The 13,361-nt window shown below is 36.0% G+C and overlaps 1 protein-coding gene across 1 annotated transcript in view; it reads left to right on the top strand.

The window, feature by feature from the left end:
* The window catches only part of Thsd7b (thrombospondin type 1 domain containing 7B), an 834,275-nt gene that overhangs the window by 613,519 nt on the left and 207,395 nt on the right, over positions 1–13,361 (top strand). Inside the window, exon 15 of the mRNA XM_028773130.1 lies at positions 12,058–12,236. Within this exon, the coding sequence (XP_028628963.1) occupies positions 12,058–12,236 (179 nt within the window). The remainder of the gene's footprint in view (positions 1–12,057; positions 12,237–13,361) is intronic.

Here is a 13,361-nt window from a genome sequence, read left to right as displayed (position 1 = left end):
GCCAAGCATCCTTATTGACATCTCACTATGCTTGGTGTTTGCCCTTCATCACAGTCTGTACCTATTGTTGTCATCACTTCATAATGAGGAGTTGCACATGTTCATAAAGGTCAAGGAAGGGAAAGTGTACAGCCTTGTAAGCCATACCATGTCTGTCACCACTTGTTACCTCTGCTGTTAGAGTCTGAACACTAACAGAGGGAGTGTTTGAGTGAATACTGGTGGCTCTATCAAATATAACAAAACCAACCAAACAACAACAACAAAACAAACTGTGCCTTCAAACACAGAGGCCAGATTTGACCTACAGGCCACACTTTTAAAAAACCATTGCAGGTAATAAAACCAAAGCTTAGAAATTGAAGACAGCTTATGTAAAAGTAGGTGTATCCTAGTTCAAATAGAGGCTAAGATCTAGGCCCCAGGTGTGTGCTCCTCAGCATAGTCTTCATTCACCCTCTGAATTTAAAACTTAAAAAATATGCTTGAGTTCTATGTTTCAGTATGTTTGCACATGATGTTATTGATGACAGTAGCCTTCACAAATGCCCCTGGTTAGGAAACACAAGTCTTTCTAGGTTAGGCTGACTACTGTCTTTATAGCAGAGGGGAAAGGGATTTGAGAAGTTAAGACATGGATGGCAAACACATGAGGGTAAACACAGCTGGCCTTGGAGGTCTCTTGGACACAGTAAAGAGAGAGAAGGAGCCATAGGAAACCTGTAGAGACAAAGCAGGACCCTCTCTTACACACTTCACAAGGAGCACAGAGCTGCAAAGAAAACACCCTGACAAGAGGCTTCTGGGATACTGGAGGATAAAACTACAAGCTGTTGTGGCAGAGCTAGATAGCAATAGGTTTTGCTTCTTTTGTGTGACTTAGCTTCAACTAATTTGAAAGTCCCAGAAACTAGCAGTCTCTTATTTGCTACTGCTTTTTGTTTCATTTCTTCAGAAAATTGTTGCTGGCTGCACTTAATCTATCTCTGAGTTTAAAACACCCGCTTAGTGTGTGATCTGGGATTCTTCATCATCTCCTGGCACTCATATTAGTGTGATCAGGAAATTGATAGCTATTTAAATTTTCTTGAAGAATACGTTAAATAAATTTTAGGTAAATAAATTTAAACATCTGAGCTTTTTTTTATTCCTGTAAGAGATGCATCATTAAATACCTTTGAGTAAAAGCATAGGATAACTGTCAAGACAAGGGAAGCCTAAATGTAAATCTGTAGATAGTACATAATCCATTAGGAAACAAATTTATTGGTAAGTGAAACAAATTCACCATTACCAAGGAATGTAAATCAAGAACAGAATTCATACTTAATTGTCCACCTTGGCAAGAGTTCAAAGGTTTTTACAGTAACTTGCAAGGAGTTAATGTACTGTGAATTCATTCCAGTACATTGATTTCTCCATTAGCTCAGTGAAAGATACAATTCCTCAGCAAAAGCAAGCTTTTGGAGGTGATTTTTTTCATCGTGTAATCCACAATTCAGATTTCATAATAACTTTTCTCATTGTTCATGAATGCAAATATTTGTCAGTATGATCCAGTGGTGTAAAACAAAACAACAACAATATCAAAAAAATTTTAAAAAGAAATTTCATCTTAGATATCTATTTCCCACATACCTGATGTTTTCCAGGTTAAAAACTTGTGGGCTATAGTTTTAGTGTATAAAACTAGTGTATAGTTATAGTTTTAGATGAGTGTGTTCTATATAGCCATGCTGTCCTTGTGATCTGGGACACCTCTTGTTGCTTCCTCTAAGAATACAATTTGGTATTAATATTCCATTTAGTATGCAGGGCATGAAGCAGCATAAGTCAATTAAAATTCAGAATCTTGCACTTTGGATTCTCTATGAAATAATTCTCAGATAATTTTTTTTTACAATCTTCTTTTTCTATTTCTGTGTTTAAGATACCAAGTTGTCTTACTCTGTTCCTCAGGCTGGTCTTAAAAATCACTCTGTAGCCTAGACAGACCATGAATTCACAATACTCCTGCCTCAGCCTCTTGAGTAGCTTCAATTATAGGCTTGTGACATCAGGTGGCTGAAAACCAAACAAAACAAGTGTAAACAAAAATCAAAAATCAAAGACACTATTAAGCTATCTTCACAACCCATGCACTTAGTTCCAGCAACAAGGCATTGGTCCCCTAGGGACATCAGACAGGATGAGGTGCCCATCTGGTATCTTTATGAGTTCCTCTATGTAGTGATCAACTAGACTAGTAGGTCTCTGTGTCTTCCACTTTGCCCACCTCATTTTTATCTGATTTTTCATGTGGCTAATTAATAAATTTTTGGCTTGTTTCATTTGGAGAAAAAAAGTCATTAGATTAAAGAGTCCAGAAGATTGTGAAGGCAACTTCTATTTGCACAAGACCTCTTCTTCATCTCTGCTTGATCTTGGTGACACTGGACAAAACATCCGCAGGATCACACTTACTCATTACTTTAAGAGAAGTCAGAAATCTTTATTTCCATGTGGAATCATTGAGTTTTAAATTCATGAGCTCAAAATAAATACATGAATATGTCAAGAAACAAGCAACTAACTAAGCAGGAGCCAATAAATGAGTTCATTGTGCTGGCCAAATATAGCAACTAGACTCAATTCACAGTACATCAAAGGACCAAGGAAATAAAGATAAAATGCAGATGTTCCCTTCTGTGTCCAGTTGTGTCTGAGTCCCAGAAATGAGGAGAATGACACCTATTCATAGTCCATCTGCAGTTATATCAGAGCTGCCTTAGAGAAGGGAGTCAGTTGTTCCATAAAACTATATCCATTGATCGTTGTGAAGCCCTCTTTCCAATACAGTCAATAATAGCCAGGTGTCCATGTCATAGATAAGTTAGGAATATTATGAGGATTATTTTATCATCATACTTTTAATATAATAATTTGGTACCTAATGTGTGTGTGTGTGTGTGTATGTGTGTGTGTGTGTGCATGTGTATGTGTGTACATGTTATGTAGGTGTATGTATTAGTTGTATTATGCACTTTATTTTTATATGAATATGTGTGTTTGGTATATTATGTTTTTGTATGTATATACATATGAATATGTGTATATATGTATACACATATCCAAACTAATGTGAGCATTTTTAATCATCTTTCTAAGTGCTGTACCATGACTTCTCAGAGTGGCCTCTCAATGATCTAGCCAAATTTATGCTTGTGGTCAAACTAAAATTCTTCTTATAAAAACTTCTCTGTTGACTAGTGGGCATGCAGGGCTGCTTTCTACCTTCTTAGTTCATCTATATTCTCTCCAATGCCATCTATTCATCAAAATTCTGCCATGCTGCAAAGGTTATTTATTTAAGGGAAACTATGGTATATTTAGAGCTTTGCTTTATGGATATTAATATGGCAGCTGAGTAGGTATCAACTGGATTAAAGGAAAGAAATTTGAGATCTGGAGTCCAATAAACAGAATGTTATAGCAGGCCAACTGGGAGATAATGAATGCTTGGCCTTGGCTGCTAACAGATCTGGAAAAGGGAAATAGGATCAAAACTACAACTGATTTACTGACCCAAGGCAGCATCCCTCATGTGTCAATGTTATTCCAGATTTAATTTGCATGGAAATGATCTGCAATGAGAAATGGCATCCAAATTTGAAAATTATTATCCTATAATTTCTACACTAAAATATCTTTGCAGAATTATATTCTCTATCAGTCATTACTACCAAAAATATGGTAAGAAAAGAATATTTTAACTTTACCATATAGATTTATGTAGTGGTAAAATATTACTATGTCATTTATAGTGTAGACTAATCTTTTCCCACAATGTTCTACTTATTATATTTTTGACCTTACAGTATTATAGGGTGTTACAAAGGGGAAGTATTGCTGCATTTTTATCTTAACACAAGGGAGCTCAAATATTGAGGTTTAATATTTTATCTCAGATCACATAAGGTTAGACCTGATTTATTATCCATATTGCTAGTCCTTTTTTTAAATAATAAATTATGAATGCTCCTGAAACAGATATAGAGACTCAACTTCTGCAAAGTCACTTTCTCTATTGCTGGTGCTGCTGCTCAGTCTGTGCTAACTGCTGAAGCAGCATAGTCTCATTTTCTGAGACTGTTACCTCAATTCCCAAAATACTCCAGGCGTTTGTTCCATGTACTCCTACCCGGTGAAGGCACACGCTTCCATGCCAGGGCAGGTCCATAGGGTCAGAATAAGATACATTAGAGGAACAAATGAAACAAGTTCCTAATCTCAGTGGCCAGTGGCTAAAGCCAGAGGTCACTTCCTGTCCTTGTCTACCTGAGTGAGCTGGGGCCTCTGCTCCCATCACGTTTGCTCTTGATCCCATGGATAACTGATGGGCCACTGTCTGATGCACTGCTGGCCCCTATAATAATGGGAAAACAATGATCAGTTTATGCTGCAGCTCTGAGGCTTGATTTCACTTCTGTTGGGATTTAATTGGTTGAAGCAGATAATAAGGGTAATTATATTTATTGTATATATTATTAATAATAAGGTTAATTATTAATAAGGGGTGAGTAGAATCTTAGCTCATGTCCAGGATGAGAACCTGAGATATTTGAGGAAAAACCTGATGAATACCAGATATGCTCAAAGGTCAGCTTTTAGAAAATGTAGTTCACCATGCAGCTGTCTAAACGCAGCGAGGTGCGATGAGAGGACTTCACACGGGTGGCAGCCAGAGTTGCAGGAATTACTCAGGAATATTGCCTTGTCGACAAACCATGTGCCATTCTGTGCTGCTGAGGCCAAGTTTATTATCTGGTGAGCCATTCAGTCACTTTAATTTTAACAGCCCTTATTTGCAGTAATGAGAGAAACTGTGGGTGTATGTACAGTCCTAACCATTCTGATTACTCTGTGTCTCGTGGTCTATTTTCTCCCTAATATCCTCAATATCTTCTAAGAAAAAAAAATGTCACTTTTCTCTGCCTGGAGGAAATTGGCACAGTGAGTTGAAACTCTGTATATATGAACAACTGGTGATTTTGTCCTGATGAAATTGCCTGGATGATTCAATTTAAAAGATCAGTTCCTTATGGTGTTACATTAAATTGACACCCAAGACATTTAGTCATAGCATGCTAACCAGACCCAGCAATTAAGTCAAAACCCTGTATCTACCATATGAAATATTCTTCACATGAAAAATAAGAAATTAAAGCTGGTATCCCTTCATGTCGCCTCAAATCATCACAGAATTTATACCACATAATCTAAGTTTCTGAACATATAACCAGATTTTTTCACTTATAAGAGTGAATGCTTCTGAGAGTAATTAACCTCAATGGTACACCTTACCTCTAGAGCACTAAAGGGAACATTTGGGGACTGTAGAACCTTTATGTATTTATTATTAACTTTTAAAGTTCTTTCACTTTTGTTTTATTGTTTGTGAACTTTATACACAAATTTGTTATTTCAAATTCACTTCCTAACCTCTTTCTAGAACTCTACTACCACTTTTCCCTCTTTACTTCATGTCCTGTTTTTAACCTGCAGAGTCTAATTGGTGTCTCCAGTAAATGCATGTATTTAGGGCTATTCATTGGAACATGGCCAACCTACCCCCAAGCCATATCCCTAAAGAAAAATAAAGACGCTCCCTCCCTTAGCAGCTAGCCATTGCCAATAGCAACTAAAGGAAGGGTCTCCTGTGTTTCTCCATCTGTTACAATGCTGACTATGTTACTAACTTGATCTTGTGCGGGTCTTACGTGGGCAGCCACAGCTGCTGTGAGCACACATGCGCATCATTCACGTTTAGATAGTCCTACTACACAGCTGTCCTCCACTCCTTCTTGCTCTGCCTGATGCTTAGTTGGCAGTTTTAGTTGAATCTGGATCCTGATTCTTGTCTACTTCAGATGAATCTTTAAGTCTTTACACAAAAGCTCTAGGTCTAGATGTCTGAGTAATTTCTCTACACCCAAAGTAAAGTACACTCACAAATTGATTTATATTTTTCATTAAAGAAGACAGTTCTCATGTAAATGACCCCTTGGTAGATGTGAAATATTTAATAAGGATGCATTGCAATGTTTGAATCTTATGGAATCTAGTAGAACACTGGTAAACTATTTGAACTTGGTAGATATTTTAACATAGCAATATTTTAGGTATCAAAATAAGTGCAGAATACAAATATGTTACTTTACTGTTTGAAGTACATTGCACTATTTTTTCTTAGCATCTATTAATTGCACAGAATGATGGTCTTCTTTATGAAATTCCATATTTATATAATCTCTCTCCCTAGTGTTGTCATCCCTTCCCTGGAAGGCCTTTCCTTTTCTTCAAGAGTCCCTGTTCAAGTCTTACATTCTTCATTTATATGTATTATTTGTTAATTTATTTTCCCTAGATTTCTCTTGAAAGAGAACAGATAAGGTACTTATCTTTCCACGCCTGATTTATTTTGTTTTATGTTATGACTTACAGCACCATCAATTTACCCAGAAGTGACATGATTTCATTCTTCTTGGGTAAATGATACTCCATGTGCATATACAGCACACTTTATCTATTTGTCTGTTGATAAACACTTAGGCTGTTCCATATCTTGGTCCTTGGAAATAATGCTTCAATAAACATAGGTATGCAGGTATTTCTATGCTGATTTTTATTCCTTTGTGTATATACCTAGAAAGTATGAGAGTAGACTCTACAGCAGTTCTGTTTGTGGTTTGTTCTGAGGGATGGCCTTTTTACTGTGATTTCCATATGACCTGGAATAGTTTACATTCCCACAACAGTAAAACTGCATTCTTTTAAATCCTCTGTGTTTACTGGCAGTTTTATATTGATTCTGCCTGGGCTGATGCAGAATCTCTCTATAGTTTATATTTGTATTTCTACAATGTCAAAGATGGCAAAGACGTTTGTAAAGAGTTATAGGTCATGTGTAATTAGTTCATGAACTGTGATATGCCCAATAATTGACTATATTATTCATCACCTGGTATTAAATTTATAAATTTCTAGATTCCACTTTTATATTAATACTCTGTCACATAAATAGCTGTTAAAAAGCCATCCTATTTTTAAGTCTGTCCCTTCACCCTATCTATCCTTTGCTATGCAGAGAGTTATTAAATTTGGCATAAAACTATCTGTTAATTATTGTTATTGTTTTCTTAGTTAGCAGATTTCTATTCAGGAAATATTTGCCTGTTCCAATATATTTGATGTTTATATTATTGAGTAAAAATGTTTTTCTGTTAAATGACAGTCTTTTCAAAATATATTTTAATAAAAATTTTTTCAAAAGAGGAGGTATCAATAATTTGGGCAGTTCTAATTCTGTGCTCTCTTACATCCTAGGGACCTAAGCATGTTAAAACAATCTTTGAGGACAGGCAGTTACTTCATAACAATATTCCATAGCAAAAATAGAAGCTCTGCCAAACATGGTTCAAGCCTGTTGTATTTGAACAGTACCTCCATGTGTCCTGGTACTCTAAAGTGCTAAATGCCAACATAAAACAATAGAAATATTGCTCAATCATTTTTAATTTTTTTTATTTTTTTGTTTGTGTTCTTTTGTTCTAACTTTTAAAATTCTCTTTTTAGACAAATATTAAAGCATATTTGTAACAGTTTTTCCCAACTCCAACAAAAATATTCCTTATGGAGTCCAACGTGGTTTTAGTGTGCTACATTTTTAACTAAATAAAATAACAAACCTAGAACTATTAAAATGTAAAAATTTTAAAACAGTAAACTTTAAAACATGGAGATGGAAGTATGATATGATTTTAACTCACAATTATCCCAGATCTTAAATGATTTAGCATTTTGAGAACCTTTTTCATTTCCTATTTTGATCATTTGAGTGCAGAGTCAGTGAATATAAAACATGAACTGTTTAATATGATACTCATTGCTACTGCTTTACAGAGTAAGAAAATGCAAGTGAATTGATTTGATTTATTTTCTTAAGGTTTGTGTCATCAATATTTTCCTCTTTTACAACCCCCAAACCAAGATCTTAATGGGAGAAATGTGTTAGGGAAGGAAGTAAAGCAAACAGTTAAAAGTCTGCAAAGTGGTTGCACTAAAGAGACCATCATCCTCAGAACTGTTTATCCTGATGCACAGTAAGAGGAGCTCTGGGAATTAGTGACAAAGATTTTGCCACTCTATTCTGTGTCTCTATTATGTCATTGGGCAATACCTCTAATTTTATCACCGGTAAAGATGACAGTAGGGAATTTTCTCATCATTCTATAACAAGCCACACCCCTGCCATGTGGGCCATGCATATAGTTTAAAAAATGATTGCATGCTCCACAGATAATTCTGTACTGATTACTTCACAGATAATTTTGTATTTCTGCAGATTAGTGAAATAGAGCAGCAAGATTATCCTAGGTCAGTCTGTGTTCCAAGCAATGTGTTCTGCATCTGACTTCTGGTACACAATACATTTTGATAAAGGCACTGCTTCATTCACAGAAATTAGGTTTATATATACAAATATTGCCAGTGAAGTATTAGGAAGGAAGGAAACAGATATTCTGTTATATAGTCTATGAAAATTAGTTTTGAAAATGTTCTGTATGGCTTTAACAGTTAGCTTTTGAAATTCTCATACAGAAGGTTAGCAGTGTGATAGTTATATTTCACCATACTTTATTGCCAAAAATCTGTAAGCATTAAGTGTGAGGGTAAAACTAATCTTTTCAATTATGAGCCAGGTTTAAGAATATGCAGTTATTAATGGTTTTCACTATGGATTTCCCTTTGGGGTATACTCTAGCATGGAAATTTTCTTGAAAAATAAATGTCACTGTTGCTTAGTCTTGCTGAATTTCAAAATTATTTTATGCTCATTGAATTTATAGCTTTGACTTTCATGAGGATCCTCTGGGTTTACCTCTTATCATGGGAAGACGACAAAAAAATTCCACTTGAGGCTGGCTGATTAAAGTCCTTTAGCATGCAGCATAGATGAAGATGATTTAAAGTTTCACTCAATTAGAAGGATGTCTATTTGAAAATGTGTTTTAAAATAAGAACTACACAGACATTCAAATATTTAATATTTATGTGAAATATTCTGGGCATTCATATTTGCATATTTGAAGTCTATATGCCACAAGGATAAATGCTAACATCCTATCTTACTCTACTTTTTTCCTGCTTGGTGATCAATGAAGTCACCTTGTGACTTGCTTTTTCTGTAAAATTATATAATGTATATGGCATCTCTTTAATACTTTATGTAATTTTGACTATGTTGATCATATCTGGTTAGTTATAAAGCCTCATTAAAGATGACTGCAGATTTAATGGTTTCAAACAGCAAAACATTATTCTTTTAACAATCTTAATGGAAGAATTTTAATTCCACCTCCAAAAGAACTATTCTGTCATTAGGAAATTTGGTGTGTTCATTTATGGATAACTATTGTCTAGATTACTTCAAGCCATTCTTACAATATTCTAATGTAACTACAAGCATATGAATAAAATGAGAGAGAATGAAAAAGAATAAGAGGGAAAGAAAAAGACAGGAAGTTGGAAGAAGGGAAGGGGAAGGGGTAGAAAGAGAAAGGTAAAGAGAGTGAAAGGAAAAAAAGAACTATGAAAATAGGCAAGAGAGAGAGAAGAGAGGAAGAAAGATTCAAGAGAAAAAAGTAATTGAAGCATCTAAAGATATGAAGAAATCAGGGTCAGGTGGAAGTGAAAAATGTACTTTCTATAACAAAGTGACTGCCTTTCCATTTGAATATGAAGAAAGAAGAATTAAGGCTTCAGATTGTGTATGGATGATATTCAAGAAACTGAAGGCATTATGCTCTAGTGTTTCTGTTGTTTCCTGAATGGGAAAAGTAATATCTAAACTGAAAAGACAATAGACAGGGTTTGGAAGGTCTATTGTGAATGAGAAGGAAACTCAGAAGAATTCCTAGATAGAAGGAATACTTGACTGAAGACAGAGTACAGGAAGAAGAGCCATTAGTACAGATCTAAGCCTTTCCTATCTCTGATGGTAGTCCTCCTTTAAGCACAGAAAAGGAAGGCAACAGGGCTGACCAAAGTCTGTTTGTCCTCTGGTATGTATGGCAGAAGGACTCTGGGTAAAGATGACCAGTGATAATGGAGGAAAGAGATTTGAATACAGAACTAGGGATATTCATTGTTAGGAAAGAACTCATTTTGTATCAGCAAAGGTGTGTTTGATGCTGGGCATGGAGGATCCTGAGAGTGTAGACTTAAAGACATAGGAGTCAGAAGGAAGGGAGAAAGAGCAAGCTAGAGGTAGTTTTTATCCTGACACTGCATTAGAGCCATCTAGTGTCTGTAAACACTGCAGTTTCCTGGCCTCAACCCACTGTGATTAGGCCTGAGCTGATACATGATGCATCTTTGTCAATGAGCTATTCTATAGACAAAGTCAGAGACTTTAGCCAGAGACTTTGAACCTCTCATAAGAAAGCTCATTTTGTTTGGCTTTTGTAATATAGGTTAGTTGTTATCTTAAAGAAGTCACTGGAAAACCATCAGACTTTAAAGAGATGAGCAACATCAACATTTACATATGCTGAAAAGTACCCCCTTCTCAGAATGATTGACAAATAAAAAAAACAATTAGGGAGAAGAAGTTGAAAATGTATTGCACTACTTCAGGGACCCCACGTAAGCCAGGGGCTGGCAAAGGACATGTGGCTCAACAGAAATATTTGTGATTTTTATCATAGGAATGACAATGATTATTGGTATATGATCAGAATAGTTGAAGCAGATAAGAGAATTTCTGCTTGGCTCATTTCTTGGATGTTGATGACAATACAACAAATTGCCACAGAAACTGTAATCCAATGCAATCATCTTACTCCACTGTTTTCTTGGGTTAGGAGTCTGGACCCTGCTTCTCTGTTCTCTGCTTAAGGGTCTCATGGGGAAGTAAAGAATGGTCCAGGGTTGAGCTTTCATCACAAGCCCAGTCAGGAGAAGCTTTTGCTCTGAGCTTCCCTAGGGTTTCAGCAGAATTCATCTTTGTGTGGTCTTAGTTTAACTTCCATTTACACAAAGGGACCAGGTCCCCTTTGAGAATTTATAGCTGAAGAGTCAGGCACATGCAGGATCATCTCTATTATGATTAACTCACATCAATCAACTGAAATGGCACATGAATTATATCTGTAGGTTACCTCCACAATAGCCACTGTAGCCTAATCATGAGAACGAGGATGTGTCACAGACACAGGGAAGTGCATTCCTAAGAATATAGATCCAGGTGCAAGGGTCTAGTGACATCATGCTGAGTGCAGAACACAGGATGTTCAAGAAAGCTCAAGGAGGAGATGGGTCACTTCTATGACAGACATGTGGTTGTTGGGGAAACTGAGCAGAGGTCGAAACTGAGCAGAGGTTGGTGAGAATTCAGCCATAGCAAGACCAGCACTGGAGGTGCACATCTGGCAATGATAAGCTCAGCTGGCAGTTAAGACAGGTCATCCACAGGAGTAGGAGTCAGCAAAGATGACCAAGGCTGAGACTTCAGAGGCTCACTTCATCTGACTTCACCCAGAGCTCTTCAGTTCTGTGAGTCTCCCAGTAGGCAGCACTTACTGTTTTCTACTTTCAGTAGTACTGTGGTCTTTTCTCTATCTCTCTTCTACCTTCAAGTTACAATACTTAAAAGAAAGAACCAATGTTGTTATTGGTGAAACCTTGCAAGTAACAGTCAGATGAAAGGGTAAGTTCCATATGCTACCTGTCCCTGACGGAGAATTGTGAAAAATTTAGGGTGGAGAATACAAGGCTCACTGAAGGGAGATGATCATATCATTTGCCTTGAGTTGCTTCCAGACTGTTTATGCTGTTTCTTCCATTCATAATTTCAATGAAGTAAACTGAGTGACACAAACTGGATGCAGATGTAACTGTATCTGTCTTCTTCAAACAGTGCTCTCTTTACAAACAAAAATGTTTCTAAAATACTGTAGCAATGGTGATGATAAGTCTGTTAAATTTCCTGTATTCACTGAAAGGTATTTCTTTCAGGTTACATTCAAGAAGCATGTGTCATCCCCTGCCCATTTGATTGCAAGCTCAGTGACTGGTCCACCTGGGGTTCTTGCAGCTCATCTTGTGGGATTGGAGTGAGAATTCGGTCAAAATGGCTAAAAGAAAAGCCTTACAGTGGAGGTCGGCCATGTCCCAAACTGGATCTCAAGAACCAGGTAAAGTGAATTAATGAACATACATAAAGCTGAAGTCCACTTGAATTATCATTTCTTGTTAAAAATGGACTTATTTTCTTACAGAGAACCTCACAAAGTTGAAAGAGGAACAAAGGGAGACAGTAAGATAGCAGAATAAGAAGCAGAAGCTTTGCCTGATCTTATATAATGAGGCAATCAACTTGGTACCCTTAGCAATATTATTCATATAAAACTGCATCTAACTGATTTTAAATAGAAGCATAATTCGTTATTTTAAAATATGTACATACTTACATTGTTCAAATGTAAGCAATAAAATTGAGAGATGATCAATTTCTAATATATTCATAATCTCATCTTTAAAAATTCAGAAGTGATGGTCTAGTTTTCTTTTACCTAAGTCTTTATCCTAATTTTCATTGTTGTCAATCTTGCCAATTCTTCTACAACTTTCCAAATTTATTTTGACTATTTCTCTACATGTTTCCCCCAGAAGTCATACCTATTTTTACAAGTGACAGCCTGATGGATACCTTTCCTTATAGTTGTCTAATAAAATTGTCATACTAGGCAGTCAGAGTTGACTACAGCATATTTAAGCTTGTTCCACCCACTGTTTAAACTTTGGAATTAGAATTATAAAAAAGAAGTCAGAGTTTATTCACAGCCAAATATTGATTATTAGATTAGGACTGACAATTTTAGAAATCAATTAAATAGATGACACACAAGTGAAGCCAGTTAAAAGGTCTTTATCATAAGGGTAGTGACATGTATCTCACATGATGATGTGTATAATTTTGCTGGGAACCTTTCTAACAGAATAGCTCCACAAGCCTCCACTGCTAATTCTGTTATGTTCACCTCTTTCTTTGTAACACCATTTTGATTTTGATAACATATAAGTTGTTGATGGGAGGGCAAATAACTTATGAGACTAGCAGATTGCACTACAAGTTAACAATCGACCAAGAAATATTTAAGTTGTAAAATTAGACAAAGTTAATGTATCTATTTATTTTTCTTAATTGCAAGATAATGGCCATCAGCTTCTTGTACGATGTAAGCATTTTCTAGAAAACAAAAAGAAGGATTGTAGGAAACAGCATTAAGACAGTGATGAAACCTCTTAGGTGTAGAAGC

The sequence above is a fragment of the Grammomys surdaster genome, unplaced genomic scaffold (genome assembly GCF_004785775.1).
Source record: "Grammomys surdaster isolate TR1022 unplaced genomic scaffold, NIH_TR_1.0 221, whole genome shotgun sequence".
NCBI classification, from domain to species: domain Eukaryota; kingdom Metazoa; phylum Chordata; class Mammalia; order Rodentia; family Muridae; genus Grammomys; species Grammomys surdaster.
Note: the sequence above shows the minus strand (reverse complement) of the source record. Positions and strands in the feature narration are given on the sequence as shown.